The 15,374-nt window shown below is 34.9% G+C and overlaps 1 protein-coding gene across 1 annotated transcript in view; it reads left to right on the forward strand.

The window, feature by feature from the left end:
* STX8 (syntaxin 8) overlaps positions 1 to 15,374 on the forward strand; it is a 253,960-nt gene that overhangs the window by 57,115 nt on the left and 181,471 nt on the right. The window contains exons 5-6 of the mRNA XM_044000019.1: positions 560 to 684; positions 7,402 to 7,494. Coding sequence (XP_043855954.1) covers positions 560 to 684; positions 7,402 to 7,494 — 218 coding nt within the window. The remainder of the gene's footprint in view (positions 1 to 559; positions 685 to 7,401; positions 7,495 to 15,374) is intronic.

Consider the following 15,374-nt stretch of genomic DNA (forward strand, 5'->3'; position numbering starts at 1 on the left):
TTATATATTCATAAAAATTAATTATAACTCTGAATCTTTTCCTCCCTCCTTAATGTGAAATATCAGCTTGAACAATGGTTTGTCCTTATAATTTGTAGTCAAAACATTAAAAATTGCATTTGCTGCTAGAAATATTTCCAAGTTCCCTTTGCTGCTTTTTGGTTAATATCATGTCATGTAAGAGGATCTTTGAAAATGAAGATGGGGGTAGCTAGGTGGCTCAGTGGATAAAGCACCAGCCCTGAATTCCGGAGGACCTGAGTTCAAATCCAGCCTCAGACACTTGAAACTTACTAGCTATGTGACCCTGGGCAAGTCACTTAACCCCCGTTGCCCCACAAAAAAGAAAAAGAAAAAGAAAAAAGGAAATGAAGATCAATTTCATTCATTCTTACGACTTATTGGCAAATTTCTTGGATAATTATTACTCAGATGTGTTTGTGGAGATTGGGAAGACCATGTTGTATCGTCTTCTTTCCCCCAAACCTGTATTGAAGAAACCTTTTTCAGAAGACATATGTTTTTTTGACATGTGTTATAAATGTGTAATTTTTCTTAGGTCCAGTCTGATGACAAGGACTACTCAACGGATCGTGTCTAATCCTTGGCTCTTTGAGGAACCAGAGGAGACAAGGGGTCTAGGCTTTGATGACCTTCGACAACAGCAACAGAAAATTATTCAAGGTACTCAGAAATAGTGTGGGGAATATGTGCTCAAGCTCCTTGTCAGCTTAATTGCAAATTGAATACATTGTAGTTTGTTCTGAAGCCTCAACATGATTTGATCTTTGAATGTTGATCTCTTAAAGCAAGATTCATTTTTGTTCTCATTATATAAAACCACTTTAATCAAATAGCTTTTACCTTTAGATTTGTCTTTTTTTAGCAGCTTTAAAAAGACATTCTATTTTTAATTCCTTTTTCATGGTGAAATTTGCTAAATGAGATACTGTAACATCAAACAGACCCCAGCCTATTATTACTTTTTGATACCAAATAAAATAAAGGGAAGCAAATATAATTGTAAGAGAACTAGAACTATTTAAATTTAAATTGCATTTCTTAGTTTTGTTCTAGAAATACGAGCAAAATATAGTGCCTATCCTTTTGTACAACAAAGATCCACTTTATTTATTTATTTATTTATTTACCCACCCATTTATTTATTTTCTGGGCAAAGCTTTCTTGTAGGCAGTGAAGGGATCTTCTGGGAAGCTGATTTTGCACAGTGTTACCTATGGTTTGGACATGAAAAGACTAATTTTTTTTTTTAAGAATCATAGTCTCTAAAGAACAAAGAAGGATACTCAGAATCAGTACTGTGGGAGGTGGGGGTAGGGGAGTTGGGACAGCAATTTGTTGAATCTAAGATAGGTTTTTTCTCCCTTACTCTATCTCTGCCTTCTTCAAATTCAAGAGTTTACTGAGTATTGAATTTATTTCAGAGGGAAAAGGCTAAAGTCTGGATTAATGGTTTTATCAGATTCCATTTCTGATGTATGACCTTGGGGAATTGATTTTACATTTCAGTTCACTAGGTAACGCAAACTGAATTGGTAGAGAAAGTTTCTTTACATATCAGTACCCTAAAAGATTGAAAGCACAGGTCCATTCCTTATCCCTGTCTTTGGAGGTAGTATGATATAGTAGAAAGAACACTCAGAGGACTTATGGGTTATGTGGCTAACAAGATAGAGAACTAGATATTTTATCTGGAAAATAGGAATTATGCATCACAGATTAAGTGATTTTAGCAATATCTAGGACACCAAAGAAAAGAGTAATATAAATACTAGCAGCAAATTAACAGCAAAGAAGGCTAGTCCCCAAACCCTAGCATATTCTCTGAACACATCTCCCTTTTCCCCCCATCTACCATGGTCCTCACATCATAATTATACAAGCTAACCCACTTGCTTGCAGCAGAATTCAGCTTTAAACACTAAGTTCCATCCTTTCCATCTTCTTTCTCCTTCCCTCCCTTCCTCTCAAGTGCCTTGGAGATCCAAGCAGCAAATATTTGCTCAGGGTGCTCAACAGTTAGGAGTATAGCACTCATTGCTGCAACAGAATTCAACCAGATATTGAGAAATATAAGGGCAGGTTGTGTTTTTTGAGAGGTTGTGTGTTGCACTCCCCTAAGCTTGAGGGAAAGATCCCAACATCCAGCTAGGGCACTTCTGTTCGTCCCCTGAAATTATTTGGGATAGGGATTTAAGTTGGTAAACCATGAATTGCCTTACATGAGAGAAAGCTGAGATAATTTTAAGTTACTGCCCCTGTGGTAAAAAATATGAAACCTAAGGGAACTGAATCAGAAAGTTAGCAGTAGGGGAAACTAAAGAAAAAAGAGTAAGATTACTAAGGATCTCAGGAGGAAGAAAGCTCAATTAAAGACTTTGAGCATAAGTAGATAAACCAGTAGAAAAGATTTTAATAACATAAGGCTTAGCTTAATTAAAAGCTCTTGGCTCTGTTCCTGGCACATAGTAGGTACTTAATGAATATTTATTTACTGACTAACTAAGAGAAGAGAGAATGGATTCCAAATGAGGGAAAACACTCCAGGCATCTATGAATAAGTATTATTAAGACAGGAAAATGAATCAAGATCTGGTGAGGCAGAGAACCCTGTTGATTTCCAAGAGAGCATGGAACCACAGCAGGATATTCCTGAATGGGTTAAAAGAGAAATAAGAAGTGTGAAAGCAGAATTTATGGCCTACACAGCAGAAATAATCAGCAGAAGAGAAAAAACTTGAATCTGTGCTGGTAAATCTCACCAAAGAAGCAAAAGAGAAAATGTCACTTAGGCATACAAATACAAGGAAGTGAAGGACAATCTAGAATAAGAGAAGCAACGTTCAATAACATGAAAATAAACTATGATTTCCATGCAAGTAAAATATATTAATTTCAAAGATAGGATACATATAGAAGAAAACAAATAAAAAACTTGAACACTATAATGTAAGAGATAATACAAGAAAACTTTCCAGAACTTTTGCAAAAGAATTCACAGATGGCCTTTTGGGGGGACTCTCCCCCGCACCCCATGCTACAAACTCTAATACACATAGTTGCAAAATTAACAATTGACAAACGAAAAAATTCTTCAAGTGACCAGGAAAATTTCAAATATAAAGAAAAGGAAATTTGAATGACCCCAAACTATTCTGTAACCAACAAAAACTGAGGAGGGAATGCAATAATAATGTTTTCTGAAGAGGTTCTCAAGGTTCTCAAGATGTAGAAGTCTAAATTTAAACATAAATGAAAATGATGGTTATTTTTATTTTAAAAAGAGGCATTCAAAGCATTCCTAGAAAGAAAATTAGACCTTGAAAAAATTATTTGCTCCAGAAAAAGAAATAAATGAAGGGTAAACAAATACAGCAATCAGGCACAAATAATGACATTAACAAAATAACAACAGAGAGGCCATTAAGAGATTTCATTCTAAATATACACCAGGAGACAAGGATGAAAGCAGAAGGCAGATAGAAATGATGAGGGAGATATAAGCCTGAAACATCATGGACTAAACCTCATAACTCTCCACCTACAAGTGAATCAATGTGTTTTTTTTTGGGGGGGGGGCTAAATGACAGGAGTGTTCATAAAAAGGGGAGAAGAGGAAGAAAATAGAGTGGAATGTATGACATACTCTAATCAAGTTGTAATGAAGAGAAAATTAATTCCTTTGGAAGAAGAGACCCTACAGAAGAATGGGCAAAGAGGCAAAAGGTGGTTTTGAAAAAAGGAAAGAAAAGGGAGGAAATTGTTGCTGTGGTAGGATGTGGTACCACTGATGAATGCTCCAGGGATTGTAGAGAGACATTCTAAAAATGGAGCTAGAGCCTTGCAATGGGTATGATCTACAGGGATTTGGCCCTTAGAGAAACCATTCATCCTGCCTCAGAAGAAGGTGAATCAGAGCTTCTGGTAACAACTGATACCTAGGCATGGACCCAGGGAAGAGATTTCAAGGCAAATGGGAAGGCAAATGTCAATAATGAACTGCATAATCAGGGACATAGGAAGATACCTACCATTGGGAAATGCCCTCTCTTTCACTTGAGGGAATTGGTATTTCTAAGAGCGAGGCACAACAGAAAAAAGGACTGTGGGAGACAAGACAACATCAAAACTGTAGAAAAACCAAAGAAAAGTGCAGGAATGAAAGTTTTTGGATTTTTGCTAGACTTTGTTTCCCCACACAACACACACACACACACACACACACACACACTGCTGTGTACTCACACAGCAGTAACAATGACAACAACAAACTGTCTTCAGAATGCTTAGCTTTGCCCATGACTGTTTGTTCTGGGCTGTGCCCAACTTAGGCCAGTTTCTTGTAGGTTTTTGTTTGAAATTGGAATGGCACTCATAGGTCATTCAATAGTTAACAAAAGAAGATTTTCTTAGTCCTAACAGGAGAATGATTTTCAAGAAGCATATGTACTAAGAACACCTTGAATTGCTTCAGTTCCCTTGCCTGAGTTGTCTGTTGTTTTTTTATCAAACAAACATCAGGGCCTATATGGATGTTTTCTTGTGGTTACTCTCAAGGCCAGTCTGTTATCTTTTATGGAAAAAATTAGCTGAACTTGCAAGGAGGCAAGAATATACTGTCCCTGTTAAAGGATTGCTTCTGTCTGTCAATTGCTGTATTATGTTCTCCATAGAAGAATTCATAATGCTTTTTTTTCTAGAGATGGCTCTGTTTATATTATACAGTATATATTTATTAAATAAGATGTTTTTGTGGATAGTGAAAAATAGTAAATAGTTTAGTCTTGTCATAAGATGGATTCTGGGCAATAAAATGACCCCTAGTACTCAAATGTATTTAACTTTTTCATTTTTGTAAACTCTTGTAAAGAATTCAAAACTTAGTATGCCAACATTCAAAACAAATATAACACAAGATATAGGCAATATAACATAATAGAACAAATAGGAACAATTGTCTGTTATTACATTAAAAAATTAGCATTCTGTAAGATAATTATAAAGAGAATAGAAATAAGGTGCTTAAAGGTTTGCAAAGTACCTTACAAACATTTGTTTGCACTAGGTTTTTCAGGAATGTACAATTATTATGCCCACTTTGCAGATAAAGAAACTGAAGGTCATACAGGTTAAGTCTGAGTTAGTATTAGAATATACATATTCCTAACTAGGCACTATTAGAAAATGTTTCTAGTCTCTTCAGGTAGCAACTCCTACCCATTGTAACTTCTAAAACAATACAAATAATATAGGGATAAATGGATCTTTCCTTTATATGGTAAGAAGTATCTGTCCAAAGCCAAGAGCTAGCATTATATATGACAAAGATAAAAATCGAGGCCTTCCCAATAAGGTCAGGTGTATTACCACTACTATTGAATATAGCGCTAGAAGTGCTAGCAATAGCAATCAGAAAAGAAAGAGAAATTAAGAGAATTAAGAATAAGAAAAAAGGAAACAAAATGATTTTTTCATTTGATATTAAGATTTTAGAAAACTCTAGAGAGTCAACTAAAAATTAATCAAAACGATACTTTCAGCAAAGTTGTAAGATACTAATTAAATCCACATAAATTATTAGCATTTTTGTAGATTTGCTAACAAAATCCAGCTGGAAAAAGAAGAGAAAAAAATCCATTTAAAGTAACCACAGGGGGCAGCTAGATGGCGCAGTGGATAAAGCACCGGCCCTGGATTCAGGAGTTCCTGAGTTCAAATGCGGCCTCAGACACTTGACACTTACTGGCTGTGTGACCTTGGGCAAGTCACTTAACCCCCATTGCCCCGCAAAAAACCAAAAACAAAAACAAAAAAACAATAAAGTAACCACAGACTATATAAAATATTTGGAAGACTACCCACTAAGACACATACTGGAAATTTATGAAAACAATTACAAAATAGTCTTCACAGAAGAAAATACATCTCAGTAACTAGAAGAATATTAATTAGAAGAAAACGTATTGGCTATGTAGATGAAATTAATAAAATTAAAATGGCAATGCTACCTAAATTAATTTACTTGCTCAGTGTCACTATCATCTAGATTACCAAAGGAATATTTTATAAAGCTAGAAAAAAAAAAAACAGATTGCAGGAAGTAGGAAGAAGGTTGTGCTTTGGGGGAAAGATAAAAAATTCTGTTTCAGATATGCTGAATAATGAGATTCCTAAAAAGATATGCTTTCTATATTTCCCAGATTGATTTTTAAAATTGATATGCAAATGCCCTGTGTAATTTAAAATTCTAAATGTGGGTTCTAATCTGTCCCCCCCTCTTTTTTGGGGGAAACTGACTAAAATCATTGATAAATGAGTTTAGGTTTTTTAAGGATTTATTGAAAGATATTTCTTATAGCCTAGAAATCCTCGTTTTCCTAAACCTCTCACTTCTGAAGTCCCCTGCCACCAAGCCAATGTCTTGCACCAAAAGAGGAAGAACTCTCTCACCAGCATCCACTTCCTCCTTCATGTTACCCTCCCAGAAATGGGAGGTTCTTCAAGCTGATTGGCTAGTGTTATTCAAATTCATTGGTTCACTGGACCAGAAGGTGGTCTTGATGTAAAGTTCAAAGTTTTTAGCTTCTGAGAACAATACACTCTTAAGTATCCCCTTAAGGACCAGCCAGTTGTGCTTACAATCTAGTTAACTGGAAGTTAGCCAGTCTCAGTCAGTCGCTCGCACCCAATTCAATCAGTTTTGATCAATCTCCAGGTGGGCCCCTGAGTATCTGCTAAATCTCCTCATCTACCGCATTCTATTATCTTGATACAGCCCTTTAAAAATAGTGTTATTGGTGTATTAAAACAGGTTGTTAGCAAAACTGTCACAAAATGATGATTTTTCTTTTCTGATAACTGATTGAATAGATGCATACATTTGGAGGTGGTAACTAATAGTTTATTCTAGGCAATGGTATCAAATTCCTTATTTCCTTAGAGTCTATGTCCCATGCTTTTTCCTTCTTTTTTCCTTTTACCTTCCTTGTGCAAGAAAAGCAGCTGTAAAAGGGTGGTATTCATCCTTTTAGTACAGTGGAACAGAAGTATAATTCTGACTTTGAGTTTCATAGTTTAGGCTTATACTACATATAGGAGAAACCACATATACATATACATACATATATATACACACACATACAAACACATACATACATACATACATACATACATCTGTTTGTCTGTCTATGTATCTATCTATCTTATATCTCCTTTTAGTATTTCAGTAACAGACTCTCTTGGATGAGATCCAAGATGGACATACTTCATACTGGAAAGATTTCAGTATTTAGTATATTCCTATTGTTTTACATTTGGCAGGTCCAGTTTGTATGTTGTGTCAGCTATAGACTTAATGATTTTTCCATCTGTTTCTTTTAGAACAAGATGCTGGTCTTGATGCTCTTTCCTCAATTATAAGTCGGCAGAAACAAATGGGGCAAGAGATTGGGAATGAGCTTGATGAGCAAAATGGTAAGATTGTGCTTTTGGATGTCATTGATTTATAGTAGGGAAGAATCACTATTTAGAGGCTAGTGTAACTTATTTTTGATAGATCGATATAGTTTAATACAACTGTATGTGGTTTATGTAAGAAATAACTCTGTTATTTATTAACTATGTTTACCCTCTGTAAATAGTGGAGATTGAGATCTGAAGCTTGATTACCTAAAGCTGATCAAAATATTTTTCCTTGTGATTTCCTTTTTCATCTAAAATTATCTTAAAGCATTAGCTTATATATTTTAATGAATAAGGTAGAACTGAGATTTTCATCAATACTCTTAGTTCCGTTTAACATGTTTTGGGTTTTATGAATGGGTTTTATGTAGATAAAATGTGTTCCTAAATATGTTGCTACTTTTAAAAATTACTAATGCAATTTTTCACTGTAAAGAAGTATAGTTTCCAGATCATGGGAACTGTACTCACTGTATTCTACTACTCAGATTGCAGCTGGCTAAGCAGTCTGAATTTTTGACATCTGACCAACCAATCAGATGTTTACTGAGACTTGTGAACAGAAAAGGAAATGAATGATTCATGAATTAACTATAAGTTGCTGATAAAGACTAGAATTAGTAGAGATGCTTTTTTTTCTAAGTATCAAGAGGAATTTCCATAAATTTGCTCCGTCATCTTCATCTTTTTGTGAATTTAGGAGGAATAACTCTTATTTCACAAGTTTCCTGTGAGCATGATACATGAAACAATAGTAAACAATTGAAACAGTATAACTAAGTGCTAAATTATGTGGTATAGACTAAATGCACACATTCAGAGGTATTCATAGTAACATGAGAAATACATGAATTCATTAGGGAAAGAAGTGGTGGAACATGAATAGGATTTTGAAGGATTGCAGATAAATGGAAATGTATATGGACATTTATTTCATTTATTTATTTATTTATTTATTTTAGTGAGGCAATTGGGGTTAAGTGACTTGCCCAGGGTCACACAGCTAGTAAGTGTTAAGTGTCTGAGGGCAGATTTGAACTCAGGTACTCTTGATGCCCGGGCCGGTGCTCTATCCACTGCGCCACCTAGCTGCCCCCGTATATGGACATTTAAAGTGAGGGAAAAACAAGTAAAGGAAGAGAGGTGTTAAGGGCTAAAATTCTAGCTAGTCTGTCTAAAATATCTAATGAGTGGTCGCCAATAAATTATAAGCTTTAGCAAGAGTTAGACTTTTAAGCATTTATTAAGGAGAATAAGAATTTGGTAAAGAGAGAGAAAGGCCTAGATTCCTATCTATTAAAGGGAGAGCACATTTCTAGCTCCGCTCTCCACCAGAGTCCAAAGGAAAGCAGAGCAAGACTGAGCGCCAGTCTCTTCCTTCCTCCTCCCACTAGCCCACGTCACTTCCTGACGCCAAAGAAAAGACTCCTGGTTTTGCCCTCAAAGACCTTCACTTCATGGGCAGAACTCTTCTACAGTAAGTCTCCAGCAGGTGGCGTCATTCCAATCATTACAGTCCCCCCTGTTGTTCCTCAAGAAACAAAATGTTTCCTTGACGGAACAGTAAAAACAATATAATAACTATTGCTAACTAATAATATGTGAACAACAATATAGAAAAGGAAGAGAGGAAAGTTTTGTCCAGAGGGGCGATTTTTTTTTGTCCTCATGAACCGACGCTTTGACATTGATCTTGCAAAGGGAGGGCCTCTGCAGAGAATACATGTTACAGATGGTGTATATTATAACAGAAAGAGAAAAGAAAAAACCAAAAAAAACAAACAAAAAAAACCAACAACAAAAACAAAACAAAACTGTTCATTTAAAGTCTCTGAAATTCTTTTTTCAGATGTCCTTTAGGTGTAGTCGTGGAATGGAAGTCTTTTCAGGGGTTGATGTGTAGATGCTGGTAATCAGCCAGGAAAATTTCCTACAAAATTGAGCTTAACACAACTTTAAAATAGCTTTGTCAATAATCAAATCAAACAATGAAAGTTCTCAAAAACATGTCTAAGGGAATTCAGAATCTTAGTTGTTACACATGAAACATATAATAAAACAAAAATTGAAACATTCTTTAAAATCATAATATTACTATAGTCCCCCCTTATGGAGGGTAATTGAGAAGACAATTGATGCGATATTAATTATTAAAAATAATTTTTATCTTTGTTTCATCACTTTTTGCATCATCTGCCTAATTATCCTCATGCCATTATGAGAAATTAAAAAATCTAATATGTCAAGGCCAAATTCAATACTGTATTTATCATGACACCTGAGATAATTATGGGGGTTACCATAAAAGAACAGAGAAATGATGGGATATGAGCATTCCCACACTTGAGCAATATGTACTGCCCATGCAGTATGCCAGGCTTAAAATAGGTGGATGGAATATATGTCCATGCCACCGAACATATTGGAGGAAACTGAGTCAGACTTAATCAGATGCATGGGATTGAGATGTCCATGGCATCAGGCATATAGGAGGGAGCATAGAAGCCAGGTGTAGAAGTGAGATGGGTGGGATGAATACTTCCAGCCATCTGTACAATATTGTGGGGAAAAAGAGAACAAAACATGAAACCAAGAGAATCCAACCTCAACATTTGTCAAAAGCTGTTCCCTCGGCCATACCTTGACTTCATGCATGTCTCCCCTCATGTGACAGTTCAGTGTCTGCTCTTGCATGTATTCCTCTTGTGATTGGATGGCATCTTGGCCAACTGGCATCTGATAACTCAGAATAAAGTCAATTAATGTCTTAAATGATAAGTTCCCATAATCCAAGTCTCATATGGATTTAAAAATTGAGGATAATAAATGATTGCAAAAAAATGTGAATACATCTTGACTCAGAATATAATATATAATTATGCAACAATTTCAAATAATACCCCCTTTTTTTTACTTAGTATACAATTACTTTTTTGAAAAATCTGAACATATTTAAATACAAGTTAAAGCACAACACAATCTCAAAGAAAACTTTTACAAATGTTCCCCTCTTTTTTTTTTTTTTTTGGAATATGCTTATCAAAAATAATACTTCTAGAATCAATTTACACTTGCCATGGCAAACAATTTGCCAGGGAAATGCTTTAAAGAGTTTGATCAAATAATCAGTTGAGAAAAAAATAACAAAAACAAACAACTCAGAAAATGGGAGCACAAATACTCCTAGAATTAACATTGTATTATGAAATCAAAACCATGTTTCAAAATTAGATGAATGAATAGAAGAAAATACACAAGGAACAATAAAAGACAATGAAATTCAAACTAGGGAAATCTAAATGAATATGAACTTAATATTAATAAGAGTATTATAAAATATAAACTTGATCACATGACTATAAAAAACTTTTACAAATGTTCTCCTTGTTTTAAAAACTAAGTATAAAACACAATCTCAAAATCATGAAAATCTCTATGAAAATAAACTCATAGCATTAATTTCAAAATGTAGATGTAATAGCATAGAAATCAAATCCTATGTAACCTCTGAACTGACATTAATACTCTGAGTGAATTCAGAACACTTCTGATTTCGGTATCTAAAATCCCCAATACTCATATCAATACCTTGCTGCTTACTTCTACATTTCTGTAAAATATATACCCTTCCATGGCAAAAGAAGCGGAGTCTTGAACTATGGTGATGATTGTCATTCTTATTCAGCTTAAGTTTTTCTTCTTTAACCCCTCTATGTTGTCTGTCAGTCTTTTCATCATACAAATGCTTTATAAGATTACTAATTAAAGACAAAAGTAGGTTAGCAAAATTATGAACAAAACAGGCATATGTGGAATTTAAAGAGCTTTCTAAGGTTGTCTCAGAAGCACATGCAGGGCTGAGCCTGAAGCTGCAAATGTAGTTACAGAAAGTTGAGCATGCGCATCAGATCTCTGGACTTCCCAGGCAGGGGAAGTAATGGGCTTGGCCATGGGAGGAGTAGAGGGTAGGGTCTGGAGAGGAGGGGAGGGACCAGCGCAATTTGAATCAGACTTGATTTTGAACTCAGGCCTGGATTCCTCTTCCCCCACTTTGCCTCCAGGTCCTAGGGGATTAAAAGCTTCTAGAGGGTGGGTCATTGCCTCCAGGCATGCAAAATTAAAGCAACAATTAGTGTTAGAACTGGGAAAAGCTGTGGGAATCTCCTCAGGTTTCTCTGAAAAAGCATGGTTGGGAGAGGGAGAGATATTTCCTTGTGTGAGTAAGTTGCTGGCTCTTTTAACAAAAATAAAAAGAAAAATAGAAAATCCACAAAAACAAAGCATTAACATGATCTTATCTCCCATTTGTCTGGTTAAACAGACTAAAATCAAAAATAGGGTAATTAGGGAGTTTAAAAGGTCCATTTGAAAAAATTTAAAGGGAAAACACAGCCAGTACGCCAGTACTTAGCAGTTAAAGGGAGAGGGTAGGGGAAATTTCTTACCCAACCAGAAGATCAGAAGACTGAGGTTTAGCTTATCCCTTCGTGGTCAACATCTGTTAAGGGCTAAAATTCTAGCTAGTCTGTCTAAAATATCTAATGAGTGGTCGCCAATAAATTATAAGCTTTAGCAAGAGTTAGACTTTTAAGCATTTATTAAGGAGAATAAGAATTTGGTAAAGAGAGAGAAAGGCCTAGATTCCTATCTATTAAAGGGAGAGCCCATTTCTAGCTCCGCTCTCCACCAGAGTCCAAAGGAAAGCAGAGCAAGACTGAGCGCCAGTCTCTTCCTTCCTCCTCCCACTAGCCCGCGTCACTTCCTGACGCCAAAGAAAAGACTCCTGGTCTTGCCCTCAAAGACCTTCGCTTCATGGGCAGAACTCTTCTACAGTAAGTCTCCAGCAGGTGGCGTCATTCCAATCGTTACAGAGGTATGAAAGAGCTTGGTGAGCTTGTGAATTAGTTGAATAGTATGAAATTAAGTAGGATGGAACAGATTATAGAAGATCTTGAAAATTAGATCATAGGATTATAGAGTTAGCTCTTCGAGGGACCATAAAGGTTATCAAGTCCAATTCCCTCATTTTACAAATAAGAAAACTGAGACTCAGAGAGGTTGTGACTCTCCTAGGGTCACAACATTAGTATCTACTACAAGATTCAAACTCAGTTCTTCCTGACTACAAATGCCGCACTCTATTCACTATGGATTATGTAGGAAATAGGAGCGTTATTGAAAGTTTTGAACAGAGAATGACATGATTAAGTCTTGCAGCTATGTGTGGGATGATTTGGGAGAGAGAATGAACCTGGAGTCAAAAGGTTCTAAAAGACTTTCAGTTATCTTGCTAATAAGGACCTGCACTATTATAGTAGAAATATATTTGAATATGTCATATATAATATATGTATTCAAATACATAAATATATATGTGTATATATAAAAATTTATCAGATATACCACTTATTTTCTTATATGCATTCATAAATACTGGGTATATAAGGATTCTTATAAAAAAGGACCGATCTGGAAGGCATTTTGGGGGTAAAAATGATGGAAATTGGATGTAGGAAACAAAAGGGAGGCATTAGGTAAGAGTTGAGCATGGGAGACTAGAATAATAATGAATAAAAATAGGGAAGTTGGATAATTCTTATTTTTAGCATAAATTTATTTTAGAATAAATTCATTTTTTTACATTTTGATTTAGCAATTTCCAAATACAAATGTGAAATAGGCATATGGAGGTCTCTCGAGAAGACAAATTTGGATTTTTTGTTGGCATAGAGGTTAGTCGAAGTTCTGAAAGTGGATGAGCTTTTCTCATGAGATAATGTGAATAAACAATAGCAGAGGGCCTAGGACTGAGCCTGGGAGACACATAACTCAAAGTTAACAGTGACAGAGACTAGAGGGACCATGAAAGAGAACACAGAAGTAGGAGGAAAACCAGGAGACTAATGATATCATGGAAGCTGGGAGTGGGGGGATAGAGATTTTCAAGGAGAGTTGTCATCAATATTAGAAGTAATCATTAAAACCCTGATAATATATGAAATCTCCAAGAAAAGACAATGTAATTCTTGTGTTTTTTTACAGTTCTCCTTTTTGGGGAGCTCTTATTGAGGATGCTCATGTTGATATGAAAAAACTTTTATAGTGTTTCTATTTATTCAGTCACTGCTTAGTTACCTGCTTTTATGAAGAGTAACATTGGCACTAAAAGACAAAATTTATAGAAAGTATACACATTTTCTGTGAGAAATAAAACTAATTTAAATAGAAAGGTATCTGCCACCTTACTGAGGAAGCATTCAAACTTGATAAACCCAGTTAATCCACAATTTAATATTCTTTAATTACATGGGTAGTTAAGAGTTGAATAAGTATTTGATAAAGGAATGGTGACATCCTTTCCAGGGCAGACTTGATTACTGTCTAATATTTGAACATAGTACATTTTACCTTCTCTAAACCTCAGTTCATCTCATGTTCCATTTCTCCCAGTTATGAACCTTTATTAGAGTTTATATACATTTATAACAATACTCACTATCACAGTACACACATATCTTCACATGAATGTGTCTATATGCACAGAATTATACAGAAATATACATTTAAACATAGTAGCTAATTACATGCATACTTGTAGAATCCAAGCCATTTATTCAACAAACATTACTTAATTCATAAAACAAACATTTATTAAGTATTTAGTATGTACAGAAACTGTGCTTGGTGCTGGGATGGATATAAAGAGGATATAAAGACAATTTCTTTTCTCATGGATCTTATAGATTAGCAGGGGGATATGTTATATGTTATAAACATAGGTTATGTAATAGATATTTTATGACATTAGAATTGTAGAACAAAGTCCTATGTTACATTTGGTCTAAGGCAGACCAAACACAGATCTGTTTTCCTCCTTGAAATTTATGCCACACAAATACATGCACAGACAAGGAGTGTTTTTCTTTCCAAAAATAATTTTATATTTCCAGTAGTGATCAGCCCCAAAGACCTCAGTGTAATGACATTTCTGTGTTATATTCATTTTCTCCTTAGAAATATATCAGAATCAGCTACTTTTATAGGAACTAATAATCTATAAGAGGGTTGGAAACTAGCCCTGACAGTCTGTTGTTCATTTTATTAAAGTATCAGGTTGGCTATTTTACCCAAGGACATGTCAAACATATGATAGAGTATTATGCTGATATGCATTGTGATCTGATTATTGTACTTGAAAACAGAACTAACTTTTCTTTAACAGAGATTCCTACTGTGACATTCTGTGAACAACTGATAATTCTATCAATAACAAGTGACGGAAATAATAGGCCTCACTTGTAAAGATTTATTAATAGGAAATAATTCAGATTGCTCCAGGTTTACCATTAGAATGCTGAAAAATCAACAGAAAGTTAAGATATTGTTGAGTTGTTAAACCTTTAAATGTCTTCATCAGTTTAAATGCAAGTTTCCTATTATCTAAAAGAAAAAAAGATTTTGTATAGCATGGAATTCTATTGTTTAATATACTTAGTTCTTAGTTCTCGATTTAACACTCTTGGTGACGCTTAGTGACAGTGTTTTGGTTATAACTTGGAAAATTCAAACATTGCCCATAAAATATCCTAATATTTTGCCAATATCTTTTGAGCAAGCGTCCTACAATTTTCCCTTAGCTTAAGATATGGGTTTTCCTTCCAGTAGTGATATTTTTCTTCCTCAGTTTTCATGTCTCTCCCTTTCACTAACCAATCATTCACTGAAATATAAGAAAATTCTCACATATTTATGCCCCTTGGTGAAGTATATAGATGTGGTCAGTTTCTCTCTGTCTCTCTGTCTCTTCTCTCTCTCTCTCTGTATGTATGTGTATATGTGTGCATATGTGTGTGTGTAAGTATACATATACATATACATATACATATACATAT

Source organism: Dromiciops gliroides, chromosome 4, assembly GCF_019393635.1.
Source record: "Dromiciops gliroides isolate mDroGli1 chromosome 4, mDroGli1.pri, whole genome shotgun sequence".
NCBI lineage: Eukaryota > Metazoa > Chordata > Mammalia > Microbiotheria > Microbiotheriidae > Dromiciops > Dromiciops gliroides.